At 42.7% G+C, this 26,326-nt stretch overlaps 1 protein-coding gene across 1 annotated transcript; it reads right to left on the bottom strand.

Moving 5' to 3' along the window:
• Positions 1–40: 40 nt before the first annotated feature.
• LOC130161098 (LIM zinc-binding domain-containing Nebulette-like) lies at positions 41–24,832 on the bottom strand. The gene is made up of 4 exons (XM_056364088.1): positions 24,559–24,832; positions 21,319–21,413; positions 3,160–3,244; positions 41–295 (listed from the first exon to the last, which is right to left on the bottom strand). Exons 1-4 carry the CDS (start codon positions 24,625–24,627, stop codon positions 56–58), a joined length of 489 nt encoding a protein of 162 aa, XP_056220063.1. The 5' UTR covers positions 24,628–24,832; the 3' UTR covers positions 41–55.
• Between the last annotated feature and the right edge of the window lie 1,494 nt (positions 24,833–26,326).

Here is a 26,326-nt window from a genome sequence, read left to right as displayed (position 1 = left end):
ATTGTGCTCACTGACCAAAGTTCACCCCGTCACACATTTCACATCACACACACACTCACATATCAAACACCAGGACAAACAGGAACATGATCCGTGTGTGTATGTGTGTGTGTGTGTGTGTGTGTGTGTATGTGTGTGTATGTGTGTGTGTGTATGTGTGTGTACGTGTGTGTGTCTGTACACATACGTTACTGATCTGCTCCTGAGTCCTTCTGAGTCTTTGCATCTCTGGAGTATCGGACACGATGCTGAACCCTCGACCTTTACTCTCCTCAAAGTCCTTCTTGTACTTCACCTGCAGGAGAGAGAGAGAGAGAGGAGAGAGAGAGAGAGAGAGAGAGAGAGAGAGAGAGACAGAGAGAGAGAGAGAGAGACAGAGAGAGAGGGAGACAGAGACAGAGAGAGAAAGAGAGAGAGAGAGAGAAACATGAGAACTACAGTAACTTGATGATGATAAATGATCATTTAGAATCAGCACACAGGCCAAGCTTCACATTTCTCAGTTTCTGTCCGTCCGTTGTGTTGTATCAAAACCCCAGAGTTTTCAAAATAAAACACAACCCCTGAGTTTTCAAAATAAAACAGGTCCAGCAGCGTTTCTGAAAGTCTCTGTTTTATGAGTCGTGTGGACGCCAGCAGGAAACGCAGCAGAAGAGATGAGCTTTAAAACTAAAACAAAGTAGTGTGGACGGAGCTTATTACTAGGCTTCTACTGTAACAGCTGCATAAAATGTTAATTGCAATTATTTGTATCACAATAAAATCTGGTGATCATGATCGCTGCCGTTTTGTACCAACATTACGGAGAGAGAGGAGGAGGAGAGAGGTGAGAGGCTGCACTCGTTACCTGCTTCATGAACTAATTAAAGGGAGATCTGGAGCTCACATCACGGTGATGATACAGGAACCTGCAGGTGGATTGTACTCGTGAATGTGCCCACACAGCAGAAATAATTACAGTTCGGCTTCACACGGCGTGAACAGAACTTTAGACGTACTATAATTCCTCCATCTTACAGGCTGAACAGAGATACGACTCAAACACCGACTCTCACCTTTGTTCACGAGTCATGGTCCCACAGAAGGTTATTTAAAGTCACAGCAGAATCCAGGCTGTGTGTTTAACCTCAGTCCTCTCTGGCACCGAACCGTCACATCCTCATTTATTCTTTGATGAGAGACGCCCAGTTTTAGATACAGTTTATTGTCAGTTTTAGTGTCTTTTACTAAGATAAAATGATGCATTTGAAAAGTTTTGTTTTATTTTGTTAAATATCTCCTGAAAGCACCTTAACATTAGTGTTTTGGTCCCAGTGCTGAAACTCAGATATCTGATGACATGTGTAGAATTAACAGTAATATCAACCTCCTACTAATATCTAACATTATTCACTGAATTATCCTGATTCGTTTTAAACATAATTATAATTACATCTGAAATAATCCGGGCTTCCAGAGGATCCTGATCACAGATCTGTGGAACGAGACAGGACCTCCGCCTCGCTGCTGCGTCACTGTCAAACAGCAGCAGAGCGGCCGGCGGTCATCTCCGACTCGGCTCCTTCAGTCTGACCTTCAGAGGAAACACTGCACCTCATTTACCTTTAATGTCGTCCTGCTGGTGTCTATCAGTCATCAGCAACAGCCCATTAGCCTTCACAACACAGTTACATAAGGCTGTAAACTGCAGAAGTATGACTCAGACCGAGTGTGTGTGTGTGTGTGTGTGTGTGTGTGTGTGTGTGTGTGTGTGTGTGCTCTGGTATTCTGCTCTCACAGTGATTGTCCCCGTTTTCACCACAAAGCAGATTAAATCCCCATTCATCAGCCGTGAGCTCCCTGCTGAGATAATATGACAAGCTAACGAGCTAAACCACACACACACACACACACACACACACACACACACACACACACACACACACACACACACACACACACACACACACACAGAGGAAAGTAGCTGATGCTGCGTACACACTTACACCTACAGAGGGTGGGAATAATGGAAATCCAAGCAGGCAAAGTGACATCCTGTTTAGTTTGGTGCTCTGAGGTGAGACAGAGTCACTGCAGCGGCGACTTTTACTGGAAGATAGTGGAGGGAGAGGAAGAGGAAGAGGAGGAGGAAGAAGAGGAGATAGCTGACGGACGTTTGATGCCCGAACAACGTTGGAAGATAGAAAGTGTGTATGGTTGTTCCCAATGAAAGACACAAAGAAAGAAAGAAAGAAGCTTGATGGAGACAGAACAAATGAATGTGTAAATCTCTGCTCTGTAAATGACAAACTGCTAATAAATGGATCTTTATGAGGGCAAAGCAGGACACACAACCACACACACACAGACACACACAGACACACACACACACACACACACACACACACACACACACACACACACACACACACACACACATCGCATGACAAACAGCACGTTCACTACTGCAGACTGCTGAGTGGACATCTGTCCTTTTGTACTGTAGTCTGCTAGGCTGACACACACACACACACACACACACCACACACACACACACACACACACACACACACACACAGCATGAGGACATATGGCAGAGAGGTGTAGCTGGTTGACGGTCTCATACGTGTCCTTTGCATCAGTAAATCAGCACAGTGAAGCAGAACTGTCAGAGCGGCTTCTACCGACACACCTGAGCGTTTGTTTCTACCTCCGGGCGCTGCCAGAGGGGCGGGGTCATGAGCCAGAGAGCTGCTTTAGAGACCTGTCGGTCAGACAGACGCTGTGAACTTTACAGAAACTAAACTAAGAGGATCTGAATGTAAAGTGAAACATGTTTTTGTGTACACATTAGAGTCTGAAATAAAATAACAATACATTAAAGGACCAAGTCTGAGGTTTATATCAATATAGAACAAACTGTGGGAAATAGAGTCACATGATTTGCATGTGATTAGGACAAAGTTTGTTTCTATTGCACCATTTCATCAATACACTGACTTTGTTTTTCATTTTCTTATTTTCAGCGTTTCCACTGAGCAAACCTGCTGCGTTTGATTCCAGAGAAGAAGAAAAGGAAGCTGGCGGAGGAGAGCGAGGACTGTGAGCGACAGCGGGACACACTGACATGATCAGAGCAGGTCAGAGATGACGGCTGCCGTCACCTGAGCGTGTGTTTACCTGGCTCTGCAGCTCGCTCTGCTGCCTCAGTCTCAGGTTCTCCGGTGTGTCGGCCACGATGGTGAACGATGTCTTGGGGTAATGTCTGAAAACAGAGAGAGCACGGTCACTATTAACTTTTCATCAACACAGAAACACCAAGGGCTGTAAACACAGACGCACACCCCCTTTCCTTTCATTAATTATTCTATGTACCACGTGTGATATTCTATTCTAAATTAGGCAAATTTGACTTGATTTGATGAATAATTTACTTTGTTTTGTGTTTCTGTCACTAGATAAACTCCTGACTTCTCAGAAACATGAACATGGAAATATGATGCAAGCTGATTAAAAACCTCCCACCTCCAACTTGTGGAGGTCACGTTCACATTTTCCAAACATTTCTGCAACTCTCATGAATTTTCAATCTTAAAAGCACTTTTACACTCACCAAGCTGGTAGCTGTTTATTTTTATGGAAATGAGCCAAATATTTAAAAAAGAAAAAGAAAAAGAAAAAGCTTCTTTTTAAGTTTAAAACAAAGAGATTGATCTCCTTCTTACAGCACTCTGTGAACCATTCATAACCTTTCTCTCGCTCTGTATTCAGTTCACTTTAACAATAAAGGCTGCGGCCTGAAAAATGTCAGAGCCCTTTCCATGCTGAGAATAACCCCAGCGAGTTAATGACCCAGCAGGTCCATGACATCAGCAGAAACAATGATCCATTCAGAAGACTAAAATTAAAAACAACACCCTGCCATAACTCTCATTATCTCACTTGACCTTTGGGTCTCCTGTTAACGCTCTGAAAATATACATTTTGTCTCTGTACGCTCTGTAAAAACAGCATCAGTGAGTCTGGATTCAAAGCCTTTGTCTGCAGGAACACACAGCATGAAGGACAATGGAGCTGCTGCTGGATCTGAGAGACCTCAGTACAACGTGGGTGGATGGGAGACGGAGGTGGGAAACACTCCCACACTCCACCGCCAGGAAACTTTAAAGGGATATTTATTCTCGCCAGTGTTTATAGACCAGGAAGAGAAACCCTCAGTGATATTTAAAGGTCCCATCCAATGTAAAGGTCTGTGTCCATGTGTAGTGTGATTATAGATCAGCTCTAGCTTCTATATTAATACTGTGAAAGTATCAAAGCCTCAGTCCACAGAGAAATGCACACAGCCTGTATTCAGAAACTGAGCCTTAAAACCAGCCGTCAGGACTTCTGGAACTTTGTGATGTCACAACAAAGCAGTCACCAAGCCCCGCCCACCTGGACCCACCATCCAAACCTTGCAGGATTTGGTTTCTCTGAGTGTTTTTACCTGAAATCTGCTATATTTTTATTGGATCACTCAGAAAACAGTCAGCCAATCAGAAGAGAAACTCAGAGCCTCCTCTCTTCTGATTGGCTCACAGACCTGTTGTTATTAGAGCTCCAGAGAGAAGCCTGAGAGAGGAGATGTAAAACTACACTGAGATGGTTTAAATATATCTTCCTATGGATCAACACTTCAAATAAAACACAGAAGAAGAAGAAAACATGGAGCTTTAAGATCATTGATCAACTGTTTGTCGAGCATAAATATCAACCAATAATAAACAGATTAATCAACAACACTTAAGTACTTGTTGTAGCATTATATTCAGCTTCTTGTCACCTGGTGACTGACTGACTCATACTGACAACTGCCGCCCATGTTAATGGCTCACTTGTGGAGCTGCCTTTGTAGCTGTGATGTGCAGTGGGCAGACGAAACAGAAAACATGACATGAAAAAGAATATTCAACAAAGAAGGAAGTGAATCACTGACACAAAGGTAACAAGAGAAACATGAGTCATTTGAAGATCTGTAAAGAAACCTCAAACCGACACCGTGTGTCAAACACAAACACTGTGTTAGACGCTGAATAAAAGACACCGAGCACAACTTACAGCTTCAGAAACGGCCGTGGAGTTTAACCAACACCTCTGACAGTCACAACAAAAACACCATGAGTTTCACCAGACGGACTCATGCTACACGTCACAGTCAAAAGGTCGACGTGAAGCCGCCCAATAAACATCAAACAAACAAACTCCAAAATATTCTTTTGCTTAATTTACTAAAAAATCAACTTGACCTGTCGTCTCACATGATCAGATCTGAGCCTGTCAAACTGAATCAACCTCATGTCCCACTGAATCATGTGGCTTCATGTGATTTGAACACATATATAATTAGTGTGCAGATTCCTACACACCGCCCAACACTTGAACTCACTTTATTAAGACAACGTTTTGCTCCTCACACCTTCATCAGGCTAAAACCAAACAGACATACAGCACAGATTTGTCATGGCAGCAACAGTTACCTACAGAATCACGTCCTCTGTTGCGATTTTGCCTACAAAATAAAAGCGCAAGAGAGTTTAAATTTTTTGCAGCCTTGTTTTATTTCAATCTATTGTGTTCTTTTATTGTGAAATGTTCTGACAGGAAGTTACTTTACTGTATATGTTTGCATGGAGCTGTTAATGATGATGAAAGTGTGCAGACAGAAACAACCTCTTAATAAAGAGAGGTTTTTTGATCTTGCGCACCTGTCACTAACAATTTATAATGTGTGTATAATGTTTTGAACATGAAATGAGTGAAATGACAAAAATCCAGGGTCACGCCGAGTCGTGTACCTGCTGGTCATGTGTGTGATCCCTGAGCAGATCAGAGACAATAGAGGAGGAGAGTCCACTCGCTCTGAGGTTCGCTCTGAGTTGGCTGATTCATAAAGCTTGGAAGTGTGTGTGTGTGTGTGTGTGTGTGTGTGTGTGTGTGTGTGTGTGTGTGTGTGTGTGTGTGTGTGTGTGTGTGTGTGTGTGTGTGTGAATCATCGAGGCCAGCAGCATATTCAGCTGCACAGTTTGACCACTCCACTGAACTGTCCTTCACTCCTCTCTTCCTCCCACTCTGATTCTTTCTTCCTCCCACTCTCATCCTCTCTCTCTCCTCTCCCACACACACTGCCTCTCTCGCCCTCTCTCTCTCTCTCCCTCTCTCTCTCTCTCTCGTAGACAGTCAGTATTTAAAGGGATGCTCTGCTCCTGTAGTACAGTACCCACGCAGGACGGAGCCTTTCTAAAAACGTAGCAGGTGAACTTGTCTCTGTACAATCACGATGGAGATGAACACGGCAGCACGAAGACATTACAACAAAAAATACCAAATTACAAAACTACTTACAGCCTCAGCAGTTCTGTTAAACCTGGCTGTGCTGATCACTCTTTCAGCTCAGCTCAGTGGATTTTAAATTCAGTCTTTATGGATTAAAAACACTGTTTTGTCTCTGGGTTTAGTTCCGTGAATGTGCGAATATTTCCCTAAAAATGTTCTACAGTGTGCGGCAATGTGATGTTGATCCTTTATTGGCCTGAAATTGAAGTTATCTTGCCAACAACACAGCAGAGAAAAACAAGAGTTAGAGGAGTACAATCTTTACACTTTGCAGGAGGCATGTGCACGTATAAAGACATATACGTTGTGCACCAGCTTAAAGATTCCCTGTGGAGTTTTTGCACACACAAATACCTGCAGAACTCGCTCTCATTATCTGACCAACAGTCAGGACCTAAAGATATGAAGATTATCATCATCTAAAAACATCAAATCTTCACATTTAAGAAGCTGGAACTGAGAGATTTTTGGACTTTTTCTTTGTCGAGGCTCTAATCAATGATGATGATTGATGATTTGTTTGGCGAGTTTCATTGGGGAGGAGCTCTCACTGATCAGACTCTACACACTCATGTCACTGAGGTCAGAGCCTGTGTTAAACTGTACACACCGTCTAACCCTGGAGGTCAACCACAACACACAGCCAATGATAGAAACCTAATACACACACACACACACACACACACACACACACACACACACACACACAGTCAAACCTGAACAGCTGATTCACCTCAGTCACCTGACATCACACTGTGCTCTTATAGTTTTATATTTCACATGCAAAACGCTGCAACAGCCCAGTTTATAAATAAGTCCAGTTGTTGTGGATGTTTTGTTCCCGTCTCTGCTTTCACCCAACAATTATAACGACGACGACGATGATGATGATGATGATGATGATGATGATGATGATGATGGGGCCAAGAACAGTCTGCTGTGGTCTGCACATGTCTGTGTCTTTTAACTGATAATTAGTAGGTGCTCATAAACAGTCATCATGATGTCTGTCTGTCTGTCTCAGTGTGTTTGGCTCCTCGTGTCGGTCTACGACCATAATGAGTTTATTAAAGTCAGGAAAAGCCACACAAACCAACACACAGAGGATCCCTTCAATCTGTGACATCTGACTGTTTGTGTGTGTGTTTGTTTTTAGAGGAAATATGATTTACATGTGCAGCAGCAACTCTTAACAACAAAACCTCTGACAAAGTTAAAAACTATCTGCCACATAGAGATTACTCTATAGCATCATGTTTTATTGTCTCCTTGTCCATCTTCTTATCATTATCATTTGCCACCTTACAGCAGCACTGCTGAGTTACAGTTGGTGGAGGACGCAGGTAACTGTCGGCCATGTTATCACTAATAGAAAATAAAGCAGCTGCTCAACCACACAAACATTTTAAAGCTCCATATTTTACACTTTCAACATAAAACATGATCCTGCTGCAGGATTCACATTGTTCCAGCAGCTTCTGGAGAATAACCAGTGATTTAAAAATCAACAACTGCAGATTACACGCTCTCAAAAAGGTGAAATTAGGCCGTTAAACTTCTAAAGAACTAAAGGAGCAAGTCATGTTAAAATAATAACTGTAGTTAAATGGAGTTGAATCTAAAGTCAGTGACAAAAAGCTGTCGTCAGTTTCTGATGATTTTCTTTATTTCTGCATGTCTCTGATTCTTCTTTCCACCTCCTTCTGTTTCAGCTTTTCTCCTCTGAGTCAAACTTTCTCTTTTATTTCCTTTTTCCTCTGAAAGTCTCACCCAGACCGTCTTTTCCTGAGACACAGAAAGACTTCCTGTAGAGGTTTAGTTCGCTTGTCAGAGACCACGAAGGAAAAACACAACATGATATGTGTGTGTGTGTGTGTGTGTTGTTTCACTTCTGCTACTCTTAGTTTTGTCTTATATAAACACACACACACGTGCACACACACACACACACAAACTAATTTCGTCCTTAAGTTTCACTTCACCTGCTCCCGTCGCTACTGGCAACCATGGATGCTTTGTTCGTTTGGTGCAACCCAATCCTTTGAGACAAAGACCGGCTCTGTGTGATATTTTACACACACACACACACACACACACACACACACACACACACACACACACACACACACACACACACACACAACACACACACACACACACACACACACACACACACACACACACACACACACACACACAGCTAGCCAAGGTAACCCTGTGCTGGCTCAACAAGCAGCTCGGGACAATAACTGAGTCTGTGTGGAGTCTTTAACGGCCAGCTGACATCCAGGCGCCTGCAGGAGACAAACAGACCCGTCTGCTTGGTTCTTTACATCATCCGGGTTTTTAGTGGCCAACAACAAAACCAAAGAGTCTAAGGGACAAATGTCACATTTGTGAAACAACATGAATCTGTACAAACCACTAAAACTAGTGTTCATCAGATGGAGGACTAGGAAGAGTCCCATTAAAAACAAAACAGCAAGAATCATTGCTGAAGAAGCCCAGGTATCCTAACCTTTCCTTACTACACTTCCCATAATGCAACACAATAGTGTCTTTCATTAGCCTCCTCTCTGCTTGGATATAAATCTTTTAAACTTCACACTCTGTGTTTGTGATGCAGCTAAACCCGAGTTAACCCTGACGGCTTCAAACCTCAGGAGCCACAGACGCCTTCGACAGGTTGGATTACACAGCTGTTCTCATCAGTCGCACTGACGATCAATAATAAACAGAACGTCTCATGTAAAATCAGAGGGATGCCTCTTACACAAGAATTCCTCACCTATAATACGCCTGAGGAGGATGTTGATATTTCCAACGGCCTCATCTTTACCCACCTTTGCATTTCCTGTCTTACATTATGCGCCTGCTAGCTTACTAAACTGTTAGCTTCTGCGGCTACAAGACGTAAACAGTAACGTTAATAACGAGGAGTATTTCGGCGTCCATGTTGCCGTTGCCTAGCAGCAGTGTTATTATGACTTAAGATAAACCAAGCTAAATTTAGAAAGGATGAGCTAAGATAACAATAACAATATCAAATACAAAAAGTTTTAAAATTAAAAAAAGATAAATAATATGTCAAAGAAATGAGTTGGTGTAAGTTAATTATTGCACATGGTGAGTTTGTGAGTGTTTGGTGTTCGTGTGGTCGAGTGCAGTGTTTGTTATACAGTCCAACAGCAGGAAAGAAGGAAGGAGCATTAACCACTTGATCACCACAACTTCCAGTGTCGCAACCACGAGCTCCATTTGACGGCAGCAACACTCAGTAACAACATGAGCATGGATGTGAGAGGACAGGTGACTTCTGCTGAGTGCAGAATCAGACGGAGGCAGAAACCTCCTGAATGTCAGCTTCAGTAGTTCCCACATCCTCAGCGAAATGAAACCCTGAGCCTGAACGCACCGTCAGGCTTTTGATCTCAGCTCCAACACTTAATTTACCCTTTGAATGAATTTGTATTTAACGCGAATAAGCTGCAACCTTGATGATGAACGCCGGCAGCAACATGGAGTTAATTACAGTGAGGAAGTCAAAAGTGAAGCTAAAAGCTTCCAATGCAAAGAGCTGAGCTGGAGCCAAGTGCTAATGATCGGCAAATTAAACCTGAACAGAGCTGAAAATACTGAATGTGTTTATGTAATAGCTTCTCTTAAGAGTGTCTCTCTCACACTACTTAACAAACACTAAGGTGTTTCATACGTCATCATTCGTCATCTACGACATGAGCTAAATATAACCTCTGCTAAAATAACAAGAACACACACATGCAGTATTAAAGAGCACACACACACACACACACACACACACACACACACACACACACACACACACACACACACACAGTGTCCTTTAAACTGTGTCCAGTAATACCCTCAGACACATCCTGCCTTTCTGTTACTCCTCAGTTAAAACACCAGATTTACAATACACCAGTGTGTGTGTGTGTGTGTGTGTGTGTGTGTGTGTGTGTGTGTGTGTGTGTCTGTGAGATGCAGAGCAGTGGGTGTGTTGTGGATACAGATTTAGATTTACCATTGTCTATAACGTTGCCGTGGCATTTGCCAAACGACGACAGTCCCCCTCTCTCCCAGCAGCAGTGACGCACACAAATCTAACTGAGCATTCAGTTACACAAACCTGTGTGTGTGTGTGTGTGTGTGTGTGTGTGTGTGTGTGTGTGTGTGTGTGTGTGTGTGTGTGTGTGTGCCAGCCAAAGAGAAGCAACCTCATGTTTGTTGTTATGAGTTGGGATTTTAACTTGTACAATGTTTACAGTCAGCAGATTTTCCTCATCAAGTATGGAATTGGATAATATTGGATATTTGCTGACACCAGGCTTGAGTCAATACTTAGATTTACCTAAATATCTTTGAAATGTGTCAGACTCACTAAAACAACAGCTTCAAACTGCTTCATGCTTCATTCTTTTTCTCTAGCCTGTGATGTGACCAGGTAGAGCAGGAGACTGATATCATGGCTGTCGCTGCAGCTGAAACCACGACGGCTGCATGACGGGGCATGACGGGCCAGGACGGGGGGGGGGGGTCGGGGGGGGGGGGGGGGGTCAGAGACAGCACAGACCTCTGTCCTTCAACAACAAGTCAACAACAACACAGACAGGAAGACGGCGCCACGTGTTCCGACACTAACGGTTTGGTTTCTTCAGTAACCGTCGTCACACAAAACAAACGACGTAAAGCAACATGGACGATGTTCTGATGAATCACAGATGAAGGGGAGGAAAAGAGAGCAGGAAGGACAGCTGAGTGTGAGTGTGTGTGTGTGTGTGTGTGTGTGTGTGTGTTAGCGGTCAGTCTGGCCGCTCTCCATCTTCCTGCTTAGGTGTTGATGAAAATCTCAGTGTGGGCTCAGGACAGACTTGGCTCTTACGAACCTTGTTGACATTTCAGCGGCACAACAGACAAACATGAAATCAAGGGAACACACTGTATCTACTGTCCACTGGATTATTACCGTCACAACAAAGCACGTGTTCTCTGGACTGTATGAGTCACAGTTTACATGCAGTTACATCAGTGATACAGTATTTTGTATTTGTGCTAAAACACCGCAGAATTAGAAATGAACACTCACTACTTGCTGCAGTATAATGGAGGCAGGGTCGTTACTTAATTATTTAAAGATACAGTCTGTGATTTCTTCCAGATAACTGCCGCTGCTTTCACAGTCGTGGAGTGGGGCTTTAAAGACGTTCAGATTTCAGGAAATCAAATATTCCCTCTATGTCTGGAGAAGTGGAGCAGAGAAGATTCGTTTCTATTCAAGTTCTGTGACCCGATCAACGCCACACACTCCTCAGCAGGACAGTCATCACACACACACACACACACACATTGTGTACAACAAAGAGTGCTGCAGGGATTAGACTGAAAACACAGAAATGAGTTGCATTTTAGCACTTCCTGTTCCCTCGTCCCGAAGTCTCAGATGGCTGAAATAATGTCTGTGGTTAACACAAGCTCAAGACATCTTCACCTTTTATTCCACAATATTAAAATACATCAGTAAACTCCCCAGTCCTGATTTCTTAAAGCTTTCACATCTCGGCTGCTAACAAGTGTCTACATGAGACCCGAGGTTGTCGGGGACGTTGAACATTTGAATATCACAATATCTGCCAAAAATAATCGCAATACGATTCTTCTCGCACATCGTGCAGGCCCCAAAACAATCGTTAGTTGCAGCTCGAATCTTAAAGAAAATGAAAATAGTGAAAAATGTCCATCACAGTTTCCCAGCAACAGTCAAAACCCCAAAGATTGATCAGTTTACAAAGATATAAAGTGGAAACAGGCTGCGAGTTATCTGATTTATTAATGAATTACACAGTTAATCTGTTATCACAAGTTAACTTTCTGCTGATCGATCATTGACAAACTGTTTCAGCGCTCCGTCAGTTACACAGTTTTAAAGAAACAGTCAACAGTCATCGCTCGGTCCACCCTGCTGTGAGTCTGCGCTCTGCAACCAGTGGCCTAGTTTGACATTAGACACACTGCTGCAACTATACACCCCCAGGCATTCACAAATGCAGAGTGTGTGTTGTGTGTGTGTGTGTGTGTGTGTGTGTGTGTGTGTGTGTGTGTGTGTGTGTGGCAGTGGGGGATAACTGTATCTGCTCACATGCCACATCACTGCAGCCACCAGGATTAAATCACCTTCACCTTCACTGTCATCGTTTCCTTTCAATGCCAAAAAGAAAAACCAAACCGACCCAACGCTTCCTGGAGTTTGTGTGAGTACGACAGACTTTAAAGTTCCTCTCTGACTTATGTTTAATTACTTCACCTTCATCTCCAGCATTTACTGCTTATAATCACTTCTCATGCTTTTCTGTTGGTGGCAGCCCCTGATAAAAGGCCATGACAAATGGGGGGAGTTTAATTCAGCCTGTGCTTATTTAAGTGAGAGATATTATCACCCGGAGGATTTAATAGCCGGCTGCTGGGCTGATCTACGGCTGCGATTAGAGGAGTTCAGGACAGGAGCTTCTGAGTTAAACGGTGACTTAGAGGACAAGACGTGGAATAGGAGACTGAAGAAACAGAAACAACACGAGGAGAACTTGTGAAGAGTTTATGAACAGAGGTATAAATGATCCTGCCTCCTGAGAGGGAAACACACCGATCTATTATCTAATTACCCAGAATCATCTCAGCTCTCTAATCGCCGGGTCTGTTCCCATATTTTGGAGCAGCTCATCTCTTTCATGACTCTGTCACGTCAATTTTCCACCCGCCCCACTTCCCTTTATCATCCTCTCATCTTTTGCTTTCGACTCTCTCCACAGTTTTTTCCTACATTTGAAGAATTTGCTGTTCGCAGTGTTTAACCTGAACCTGGAATTCAAGGACTCCTCCAGCCTTCCTGGTGTTTACACCAGGATGATCACAGGACTGAAACCTCTGTCTCTACTAACCACACGCCCCCGGTGATGTTAGCGCTGCGTGGACAGGACCTTTGTGTCCGGTGCATGGACACGAGAGTCTCACTCAGCAAACTGTAGTGTCTGATAAAGGAGTTTTACGTCTTTATTAAGGAGGAGACACGAGGCTGCGGCGTCCTCAGTGGCCTTAACAGTTCATCTCTATCATACTGACAGAGGAGGAGGGGAAGGGAGGAGGGAGGAGACAGGAAAGGAAAGGAGTTAAAACAAGAGTGGAAGAGATAAAGAAAGCGAGGGGATGAAAAGGAGGGAGGATAGAAGAAGAAAGCAGCACATACTGTATGAAAACAGAGAAAGTAAAAGGAGGAGGAGAGTAACCGGGCCTCCTCCTCCTCCGACAACGCCGCCTCTCCGCGACACGACGGAGAGTTAGGATGAGAAAAACAACACGAGTCTGACCGGAGAGAATACGGAGAAGCAGGGCTGTTTATAGAGACACAGTCCCTCTAACACCACGACACTGTCTCCAGTGATCTCCCGTCACTGTCCTCCGTCTTTCTCTTCACTCATTCATGCGTAACGCTCTCGGCCGGCCTTCAATAGAGCCATTTCTCATCCCTTCATCCACTCATTCCTGGCTCTCTCTCTGCTCTGGTGGTGATGACTGAGCCTCTCAGTCCCTCTCTGCTTCTCAAATCCTCCACACTTCTATTTATTTTTTTATTTTTTTAAAACTGTATTTAACTCTTGTCTTTGTCTGTGTGTCTGCCTCTCTTTCCTAAACCCCCTTTTCCTTTCAGCAGACTCTCAGCTCGAACCACAAAAGATTAGACGGAGGGTTACATAAGTTTCCCGGCGTCGTATCTTTCAGCAGCTTCCTCTCTCAACACGCCGCACCCAACATCTTTGTTTCTCACAGTCAGATTTATTCTCAGTCTCCACTCTCTCCTTTCAGTTCCTCTGATGGAGCAGATGGAGCAGCGACTTCTCAGTCTGCAACGGCGAAAGAAATCGCTCTTAAAAGTTGTAACTGGTGAGACATTTTATTTGATGTGTATTTTATCTGTGAAAATAAAAAACCAGGGTCACTAAAGCCAAAGATCACTGATCACAGGAGACTAGATGTCACACGAGACCGCCAGCATCTCAGGCCCGAACCCGATAGCATAGTGGAGACGGACAGGAAGTACATCCTTGTCGGGCATCGAACCGTGGACTTGCTGCACAGAGCATTTGAACCCATGTGGTACGCGCCTTAATCCTCCGCAACTGAATCAAGTTAACCTGTGTGCACGAAAAACAAGCTAAACACAACCATTAGCCGGCGCTAGCATCGCCATGATATGCTCAAGAAATTCAGCCTTTGACTTTTCCCGCTGGGACCAGCAGCATGAACGACACTGACGGAGCTGGTAAAGACTTTAAAAACTTCATGGATCATGCTGAAAACAGGAAATCAACAGAGTCCATCTGAGGGGCAGCTCACAACACACTCAACAGTGTTTTTAACACACAGTGCGCTGTGTATTACTGGAAAAATATATTAACATAATACGCCAACAAGAATGTAGTTCCTCATTAAGCGAATGAATATTTCATCAGGTTTCTGCTCGCTGTTTGCAGGGCATGCAGCAGATTCATCAGCTCAGTGAGTGCTGCCTTCTTCCAGAAGTGCACGTGGTAAAAACACAGCTGACTGCTCAAAAACAACTGTTCAACTTTTGTACTGAGGATCCAACGCAGAGATTTTCATGCCCATAAACCGGACATGAGACGTGGATCACTGTCAGCTGCAAAGCTTCCAGTAGCTGTGATTCAATACAGAATCAATACAACTAATATCTCAAAGCAGAGCCGTGGAGCTTTTGGTATTTCATCTATGAGTGATGCCTCCATCTACACTTAAAGAGGAGACACTCATCTTCCACCTGCTCACTCACTCACTCACTCACTCACTCACTCACTCACTCACTCACTCACTCACTCACTCACTCACTCACTCACTCACTCACTCACTCAGACGCTAAGATGCCTTAACTGCAAATGACACTCGTATCCTACAGCTGCTGCAGGATCTGTTCCTCGTCCTGCTTTCCTCCTGCCTCAGTGAAGCAGCAGAGAGTCAGACTTTCTTCTCTCTGTGCGACTGAAGAGCTCAATGAGACTGGAGCAATCCGGGTTATGTGGGCAGCTGCGTTACATAACAACACGGTCTTTATCACAACAATCTGAGCTGCTAAAAGGCTGTTAACATGCACGGGACATGTCAAAATCATGTTAACACACATTTACACACACACACACACACACACACACACACACACACACACACACACAAGGATGGAGGGAGAGAGGGAGAAGGAGCCAGAGTAAGTGACCTCTTTAAAACTTCAGTCATGTTCGTACAAGCTGCTGGTGTGCAGCGTTACATAAGCAGCTTTGATTATTACTAATTAACATAAAGGGCAAATTAATTAAACAGAAATATCTCACACAGGAAGACGCCTGCTGTGAATTTAGTCGTCAGCCTGTTTCTGTTCTCTCCTCTAACTCCTGCTACATTATAAACGTACCGTACATCGTTATTTTAGCATTTCCTGCACACGTTCAGTTTGTTAGGGACAATTTTGTTTGTGTTCAAAAGTTTCTCTGTTCAAACCAGGGTAAAAGATGTCTGGGAAAGCTGTGGTGCAGCTCAGAGGTCAAAGGGCATCCTGGGCCACAGAGGGCAGTCATACACTACAGATTAAAACTCACGACCTGCCATAGGAATCCATAGGAATCCATACATTTGTATAAGTGTGTAACGGTGTGTGTGCATGTCTTCACCTTAAGGAAACTGTGAGGCCGGAGTGTGAGAACTGACACCATGAGGTCTGCATCCTCCCTGGAATATTACCTGTGTGCAACCATTTACCTTGTTGTATCAGTGCTTTAATAAAGTCAGGAAACACTGTGTGTTAGAATGTGTAAGTGTTTGTTAGTGTGTGTTAGTGTGTGTTAGCTTGTTAGCGCTCATGTGCTTCTGTAATCCTTCTGCCCACTTGTCCCCCTCCTGCAGATTGGATCTTAAGAAGCACGGGACCATGACCATAAAATCCACCGACCTTTAAGTTCCCCCTGAACTGACACCCTCACAGTTCAGCTCCCCAAGTTTAAAATCAAGCCTGAGTGTAATTAATAAACACCAGCACTATCCATGTGAACATTCAGGATGTCTCCAAGCACAGGCAGAATCCCACGTCTCAATGAGACCTCAAAGACATAAATAAGCTTTTCACCCTGCAGCCTGAGGCTAACCGAGCCGTTAGCCTCAGGCTAAGAAAGCTTGTACACTGGCACAACCCTGGCACATTCCAAGGTTTCCACAACTTTAGTCTGGGGCGTGCTCCGGAGAATCACCTAAACACGGGGCTAAAAGGTGCCAGTGTGACGGCTGCACAATCAATGGAAATATCATCATAATCACAATAAAGCCAAGTGCAATGTCCAAGTCACATGAGCTGCAAAAAAAAAAATCGCAGGATCTTTTTGATAAAGGAAAAACGTGTCACATTATTGTGCAATTTTAGCACCATAAGTGTTGTGGTGCTACAGAGACGCCACAAACTACAAATCATATTCTCCAGATGTAAAGGAACATGTTTCCAACTGAAATCACATGATCTGCCAAAATAACCTCAATATGTTGCATGTTGTGCAGCCCTGGTAGAAAGTCACAGAGTGAAGACGTGAGGCCGTCAGTTCAGATGTGATCGTTGTCGTTACAGAGTCGACCGCAGCCGCAGCTCAACAATGGAGACGGATCACGACACGAATATCCAAGACAAACAGAACCACGGGGCTTTTTCACAACACACATCAGTTCTGTTGCACTAAAAACAACGAGCGTCAGAGGGAGCCGGAGCCGTAAAGAGACTCTTTAATTACAGGACGCTGGTTTGTGCGCCGAGCGCTACATGTGACACTGAAGTACAAAAGCACAACTGTCACTGTGGAGTGAGAGATCCCTGCAGGAAGTCTGCAGTAAACAAACCTGTCACAGTAACTGTTCGTACAGACAGAGGAGAACTGACTTATTACTCAGTGATTTAGAAAACTGAGGAAACGGATTTTATTTATCTTGTTTTTTTTCTCTCTTTTCCCTTTAAACACAGAAACTGGTTAAACTCTGTTCTTTCACACTTTTATGTTTGATGGGTAGATTCACATCCAAAATTTTCTCTTTAAGGTTCCTTATTATATATTGATGATTAATTAATTTTTAAACTATTCAATTTAAATATTAATGACAAATATCCATCACAACTGAAGCCTTGAAACTACTTACTCAGTATGATGAGCCAAAAAACTCTAAATATTAAAAGGTCCCATATTTTTACACTTTTCCTGTGTTTTATTTTAAGTTTTGATCCATAAGAAGACGTATTGGCTCTGATCCTCTCTTCTGATTGGCTGACTGTTTTCTGAGTGATCCAATAAAAATACAGCAGATTTCAGGTAAAAACACTCAGAGAAACCAAATCCTGCAAGGTTTGGATGGTGGGTCCAGGTGGGCGGGGCTTGGTGACTGCTTTGTTGTGACATCACAAAGTTCCAGAAGTCCTGACGGCTGGTTTTAAGGCTCAGTTTCTGAATACAGGCTGTGTGCATTTCTCTGTGGACTGAGGCTTTGATACTTTCACAGTATTAATATAGAAGCTAGAGCTGATCTATAATCACACTACACATGGACAGAGACCTTCGTTTGCATGCTAGTATCCTGAAACCTGAGTCACCTCTGACCCTGAAGTCAAAAGACTAGACTTTAGAAAGTCCACATCAAACCTTTCAGTTTCTCTGTTTTGTCTTTAAAGCAGTCGTGTTAAGTGGAATAAATAACCCTGCAGGTCCCTAATGCCCTGTTGTGACATTCTTCAGCAGAAGGCAAGCACATACACACACACACACACACACACACACACACACACACACACACACACTAAAGCCATTAGCTCCAGTGAGACAGGAACATGGGTTGACCTGAATTCACCCACAGATTTGTGAACACTGAAGGAGAAACCGAGTCGTCTGCTACTTCTCTCTTTTATATAATAAACCGCAACATGTGAGACGAGTGAAATCTAAAATGCTGACAGCTCACAGGATTCTCCCTGTGTCAGAGATATATGTGAACTTTTAGCACAAACAAATCTGCAGAACAACACATCTGGTCTACTCTAGTTCATCTATAGTTCACACTGAGCTCAGAGTTAGTGGAGTCAGAGTTGATGAAACATTAACAACAAGTCATCAATAACCATCAGCAGCTACATGAACTGCAGCCTGTGGGAAAAACTGCTCCACACACTCGTCAACAGACTAACACACACGCCAAGGATGTACAACACAACACATGTTCAACAAAAGACTGCACCTACAGGTGTTTTGGGGTGTGCACCACCTGTAAATGAGTCTGAGCTCAAAGCTTCATCAAGGTTTGAGTCACTTTTGCAGGCAGGAATATTTTGGTCTTAACTTACCAACCCACACATACTCCACATAGTAGGAACTCACTGATAATTAGAGCTGCTCGACTGTGGCAAAAATCATTATCACGTTTATTTTTTATCCATATTGAGATCACAGTTATTTAACACGATTACTCATTGGACTTTGGAAACACCGCGCAGCTACTGAACTTAAAAAAAAAAAAATGAAAAAAAGCTCAAAATATATTTTAAAAAAGTGTGTCCATGTCGTTTTTCTGGTTGCACATGATATAAGTTATAGATATGAGAGTGTGGTCTCTCTAGACTATTTATAGAAAGATGACACACTCCTATATACGTTGTTAAGGTACGCCCAAACGTAACCAGGAAGTGGATGGGGGGATGGTTTTTTTTTGGGGGGGGGGGGGGGGGGGGGGGGGCTTTGTTGCGGAACAGAATGCGGCACAATAATCGTTTTATCTCAATCATCTCGTTTTTATAATCGTTGGGAGACAAAATCCTTATCAAAAAATAAAATTAGATATACACACAACCTCGGCAGCAACGGCAGATTCAGGTCGTCTGAAAATAAAAAGGAAAAAAGTGACAAGTTATAATTTATAAATTCTTCTTCATTCATGTTACAGACACAGAGGTCTGAACTTTTCCTCAACTGCAGAAAAGAAAAGACTGTTCACTGCTGCACCTGGTACTATGACCACCGTGTCACGGCCTGTTCAGGATTTACATGCTGTTTGTTTACAGGGGGGGGGGTGGTGTCTGAGTGGAAACAAAGGTGGTGTGTTCCACAAGCTGGGAGGAAACGCCTTTTTAACCTCACAGGGTCAAAGGTCACTTAAACCGCTCTCTGCCATTAAGTCCACTGTTGTGAGTTTGTGTATCTGCATATATACAAGTGTGTGTGTGTGTGTGTGTGTGTGTGTGTGTGTGTGTGTGTGTGTGTGTGTGTGTGTGTGTGTGTGTGTTTGTGGAGCCATTAAGTCAGTGCTGGTTTGTCTGACGGGGGGGGGGGGGTGGACAAAGTGTGTTTTTGTTCTCGTCTCTGCTGGAACTTTTTCTGTGACAAAATACAAGAAACAACAAATTAACTAGTCAGTTCCCCCTCAGGTATTTATTATCTTTCTAAATTTCTCCTGCATTAAACAAGGGTGTGTGTGTGTGTGTGTGTGTGTGTGTGTGTGTGTGTGTGTGTGTGTAGGGGGAAGTTATATAGAGGACAAAAACAGCAACACTTAACTGCACAATCCCATGTTTTAAGATGAGTGGGTGACGCTCTCTTCTAGAAGCACAAAAGTCAAGTTAGCTTCCACTCTCAGATCGCTGACATGACAAGCAACTGACAGTAACAAGTTCAAAGGTCAAAGCCACAGTCTTCCCTTTAAGATGCTACCACAGCACAAGCTATAATTTACTCCCATCATCCATCAAACGCAGATCCAAGTTTTGCCTCCTTTCACCAGTGTCTATGAGGGTTGGGCCATAAGCTAAATATTCTTTAAGGGCAATAAGTGGCAGTGTTGTCTATCATACCGTACAGATAATAACAAGCAGTATGGAGAAAAATGCACAGATTCAGTACAGAACCAGCAGCAGGGCTGGGCTCGCAACCAAAAACCACCAAAACCAACCAAAAACCAAAAACCAAAAACCAGCGCTGCTATAAAAACCTCGATGATAAGAAGCGGCTGCAGGCAGGAAGCAGACGCACATAATCACACAGCAGCTACAAGCAGTGGGTGGTGTTTCCACTCAGAGACAGTTCATACATATACAACAAACAATACGCACATTAAAGTTATTATAATGATAGATTAGAGCAGGATGTGGTGTTATTCTTACTGTACAGAGAGGGAGAGAGAGAGAGAGACCTAAGTGTTACATTAGGAGAAAGAGAGAGAGAGAGAGAGAGAGAGAGAGAGACCTAAGTGTTACATTAGGAAAGGAGAGAGAGAGAGAGAGCGACCTAAGTGTTACATTAGGAGAAAGAGAGAGAGAGAGAGAGAGACCTAAGTGTTACATTAGGAGAAAGAGAGGAGAGAGAGAGAGAGAGAGAGAAAGATTTAAGTGTCACATTAGGAGAGAGAGAGAGAGAGAAAGATTTAAGTGTCACATTAGGAGGGAGAGAGAGAGAGAGAGAGACCTAAGTGTTACATTAGGAGAGAGAGAGAAAGAGAGAGAGACCTAAGTGTTACATTAGGAGAGAGAGAGAGAGAAAGAGAGAGAGAGACCTAAGTGTTACATTAGGAGAGAAGGAGAGAGAGAGAGAGAGAGAGAGAGAGAGAGAGACCTAAGTGTTACATTAGGAGAGAGAGGAGAGAGAGAGAGAGAGAGAGACCAAAGTGTTACATTAGGAGAGAAGGAGAGAGAGAGAGAGAGAGAGAGACCTAAGTGTCACATTAGGAGAGAGAGAGAGAAGGAGAGAGAGAGAGAGAGACCTAAGTGTCACATTAGGAGAGATAGAGAGAGAGAGAGACCTAAGTGTCACATTAGGAGAGAGAGAGAGAGAGACCTAAGTGTTACATTAGGAGAGAGAGAGAGAGATGTGGACTCACGCGTTGCAGTAGGGTTTCTTGTCGTAGCCTTTGTAGTTCTTCATGTTCAGGGTCATCTTGCAAACCTCACAGTGGAAACATCCTTTGTGCCAGTTCTGGAGAACACACACACACACACACACACACACACACACACACACACACACACACACACACACACACACACACACACACACACACACACACACAGTTACAGATCAGTATTGACGAGTCCACACGGTCCACTTACTTTCGGCCTTCCCTGGATGATGCTGTTCTGTCGTCATGGAGACGGTTTAGTTGTTGCCACCGTTTCTGTCCGAAGATGGTCTCTGGCTCCGACCTCTTCTAACCACCCGTTATCACATGACCATAATCACATGCTAACAACTAAACCATCTCCATGACAACCGAACGACTCCACGCGCTAAGGAAGTCCATGAGCTGTGGTTGAAAGCTTTGTAAGGTGAAGGACGAAGCTTCAATCTGCACTCTGACTGTTTTCTAGGTTCCTTAGTTTAGTGTCCGTCTCTGCCGCTCAGTGCGTCACACAAACCAACCACCTGTCGATCAAACAGCATGAAACACGAGCTACACACATACAGTCGGAGGCCGGACGGACTCTGACATCTAGTCGGACCAGGATGCGACAGACTGCAGAGGAAAAGTCAGCTCACTGCCAAACATTTGTTTGTTCAATATCCAGTTTGGATCGCCCTCCATCTGTCCTGCGTTAGGATTATTCAAATCCTTAGGGAGTGAGTCAGCACGAAATTATGTGTTTGTTGTAGATGTTAACATGATTGTATGCGTTCTATGATTATCCCGTACTTCACTGTGATGACAGAGCATGCTGTGTCAAAATGCTAATTCACATGGCATCGATAAGTTGCACCAGGTTAAATTAAGGTTAATGTTTTCTAACATGTCTATGGAGAACGATAATGTTTGTCCAGCAGAGAGAACTGACAGCTCATTGTTAAACTGTCCAGATCCCAACTTCACTGTTTCAGTGTCGTTTTCGGACGCGGCAGCTTTTCAAAAAAGCCACTGTCGACTCAGCAGCAAACAGCAGACAGACTCAGTCAGAGAGCAGCCGGTGAACATAGTGAAGCATTTAGCAGCTAAAGAGCCAGATATTTCCCTCTGGAGCTGGAGGAGACCAAACACAGAGCTAAAAGAAAGAGAGGGAACACTGGACTGAGAGTCATCAGGTGACACAGACGCAAAACCATGTGAATGACTATGTGGCTCTCTAACTGCTGGATGTGGAAATAAGTGGCCAAAAAAATAAACAATTTAAAATATTAAGCTACCAAACCCCAGCTAATTGGTAACTCCATGTGTTTTTAATTTGTCCATGACACATGAAGAAATTTACATATCAGACATTGTTCACAGAATTTGAAAAAGGTTTTGTTGAGTCATCGTTTTGCTCTTCATATAAAAACTGCGCACTGGATGAAGATCAGTGGGGAAGCTGTTAACGAACTTTTAAATGACATCTGACAACCTGCGATCAATCGTTTCTCCTCCACACATTTTCTCAGCAGATCCTGAAGGAATTTTCAGTGAAATAACCAACACATCATTAAAGCCTAAACCTGAAAAAATAAAACGTCTTTGTTATCAGCTGGAATGAAGCTCTGTGGCTAAAATGTAAGTGATGCCAACATCTTCAAAAGGCCTGAGTAAATGGGCTTTCTCCATATAGTTGTGTTTCTTTGCCAACCTCCTCCTCTCTGAATCACTGCCTCTCACACTCTTCTAGCTCTTTTATACCGTCAGTCTGTCTTAAACACGTCATGTCAGCCTCAACGACACAGGACTGAAGGTAAATTTGGTCTTTTTTTTCTCAGAGATATTGAACGATAAAGCTGGATAGTGATATTTTTGTTCACTTTAACTATCAACAAACATTTCATTTGCGACAGATTTGCAAAATGGAAGTCTTTTATTATGAAATGTGGGCGCTAACATCATGTGCAGTGCCTACATGCTGTTGTGTCATCCGATGCCTCGCAGGACAGACAGTGGCTGCATGAGACTGCTGAGGAAAATTAATAATGTATCAGCATTATGCAACAGACTATTACTGAGGTGTTACCATGCAAATATAAAACTCAACTTACTTTTGTGTTCTGGCATAAAAAAACAAAAACAGTCCTAAAATATTCCTATTATATTCCTTATTTATCATATCATAATATTATTAAAACCACTTATGCTGTTTCAGCAGTATTCAATAGTGTGTTCATTTGTCACTATAACAGTTTGATTTAGGAACTTCTACCATTGCTGTGAAAACAGGTTCATACTTATATGTAGGTTTGTTTTTTTTTTTGCCTTTGCAAATACAGGAACAAAAATACAACATTAACTTAAGCATTAGTCCTAAAAATAATATGAACGTTTACTTGACACCAGAGGAAAGATAGCTACCATTTTATGAATGCTGGCAAAGAACATGATGAGATAAGACGTATTAAGTGGTAAATTAACTATAAACGTATCATATATCCCCACATTTAGTCTTTGCTACAGTATCACAAAGGTTTCTAGGTGAATATACACATTATTTATGATTATAGTAGTAGATATTGTCTCAATGACAACCATATTTCAACATTTAAAACACATCGTTTACTGGTTGCTGCCTCTGAAATGTGAGGATTTGTTGCTTTTCCTGTTTTATGTCATTGATGAATGGATATTTTGGTTTGTTTGACTATTGATGCCTTTATTTATATTATTTATATTATGTATTTATTTATGCATTTGGCCATTTTAGAGTGTACTGCCAAGAGTAATCAGCAGTGAAAAAAGATGTCAGTGCAGCTCTATTGTTAACACATAAGGTTTGCATCACCAACAACATCAAATCTACCTGGGAGACATTTAAAAGGGAGAAATATGACGTGTTACAAGATAAACCACTAATCAATTAATCAATCAATCAAACTGTATCAGACGCTGAGTTCTCGATTTTTAATAAAAAACTCTTACCCAACGTGATATACTCCTTATAATATGTTATAGGAAATGATATAGTCCTTTGGTGTGTGGCGTTTTCCTTCCACCACATCTCCACCTGCGTCTCTAACAACTTCACGGACCTTTTGATCAAGTTTGAACTCTGATTTTCGCAGGTTTTAAGGTTTTATCTGACACGGTATGTGCATAATGAATACACCTGAGTTATTATGGGTTGTTTTTTTTTTTTTTCTGTGTGTATGTTTATCTATTAACAAAAGTGCCCACCTTGTCCAGGCAGCTGACTTTCTCCGTCGGGTAGACGATCTTCCCACAGCGGGCACACTGGGGGTTCATCCTCCAAACCTCCTCTGTGCTCCAGCGGTTAAATTCCACTAGTTCTTCAGAGACTTAATGTTGTCCAGAAAAGCACCCAAGGGTCCCAACCGTGACACTGTAAACAAAGTGAAGAAACTGCAAAGAGCTGACAGGGATGACGGTGCTCCTCCTCCGTTCAGCGGCGTACCGTCCGGTCTGAAGGCTGGATGCTGCGCTGGGACCGTTAACTCCACCGGCGACAAGCTAGCGGGAGTTAGCGCGGAGAAAACAGGAAATGGCTTTACATGCCCTTCAAAGTTAAAGCACGACAATAATAGTGACAATAACTACATTCAGAAAAGAAAACATTTGGAAACCCTGATAGTAATTATGAGATAGGTTGACATAATTATTATCATTAAGATAATGTACGAGCAGATTAATGGGGCAGGACTTGGACTGCTTCAAAACCAGCTTGAGACTCATCAAGTTTTTTTCAGTATCAAAATAATTCAGTGACAGATGTCAGTACATGCAATAGTAGAAAGCGAATATGGACTGTTAATAGCTAATTCGGCAAATTCAATTTCCCAAAATATAAGCAAATGTACTCTAAAAAGCGAGGGTGAAGTTACAGCTCACCTGGTAACTCACTATCTCCCGAACATATTTCCCGGTTCCTGTAAAAGTTTACCTCTGTTCATACAAGTGAAGACATTTAATTAACGTTCAATGTGACGTTTTACTATTTTGAAATACAATTACCAAACCTAACCAGGATATAATGGCAGAAAGACATTGGATAAAGAAAGTGTATAATCACCTGACACTGAATCATTGTTTTCGTTGACTTAGAGATGTTCCCTTCATATCTATGTAGGGGAAGCGGGAATCCGCCATTTTAGCGGCGCCATGTTTCGGTTTCTACAGTAGCCCAGAATGGACAAACTAAACACAGAGACTACAGAGGGAAAAAAAACGAGATATTTTTAGGTTACCTAATGACCACCATCATTCTGCCACTCTCCTCTCCCATTCTCAGTTGGTGGTGATATGCAATGTCAACGCTAGATGTCACTAACTCCTTCTCACTGCTCATATCAGGTAATACCATAAAGGAGCTATTTGTATGTTTTGCTATCGCTACGTGGCTAACGTTAGCATTAACGGCTGTTTACTTAGTCTAGTTGAGGTAGAGCCATTGCAATTTAAGCATCAAACGTTATTCCTTTACTCACCAAGAGCTGTCTCCAGAGGTGGAAAGCATCCTTTTTGTTTTTCTTCTATTTCTATTACTTCTTTACCTCTACCAAAGTTAGCATGCTAACTAGCTAGGTCTGGCCTGGCGGGCTTTTCTCGTCACTTTGTAATACGGAGCGGTGCTATGCTAACGTTGGCTATGTAGCAACAGCTACTTACAAATAGCTAGCCTTAGCTTCCTTAAATAGCAATGATTGAAAACCACCTTACACTTTTCACAAAATCATAAAAGTAGAGATTAAAATAAAGTTGAGTTAAATAACTTAAGAGACAACAAAATGTCATGCTGGAAGAGGATTTTCCACCAAGCGGCAACATAATGTTTTACATCTTTTACATAATTTACTTATGGGAAATAATAAGACAGTTATTAATTGAAAAGAATAAAAAACAAATCAAACAGGATTGAAATGTGGAAGTAAATATACGTTATAACACAAAAGGAAAATACAGGAAAAGAAAATCGATCTATTAAAAT

This window comes from Seriola aureovittata, chromosome 20 (assembly GCF_021018895.1).
Source record: "Seriola aureovittata isolate HTS-2021-v1 ecotype China chromosome 20, ASM2101889v1, whole genome shotgun sequence".
Taxonomy (NCBI): domain Eukaryota; kingdom Metazoa; phylum Chordata; class Actinopteri; order Carangiformes; family Carangidae; genus Seriola; species Seriola aureovittata.
This window is presented reverse-complemented; position numbering and strand designations above follow the sequence as displayed.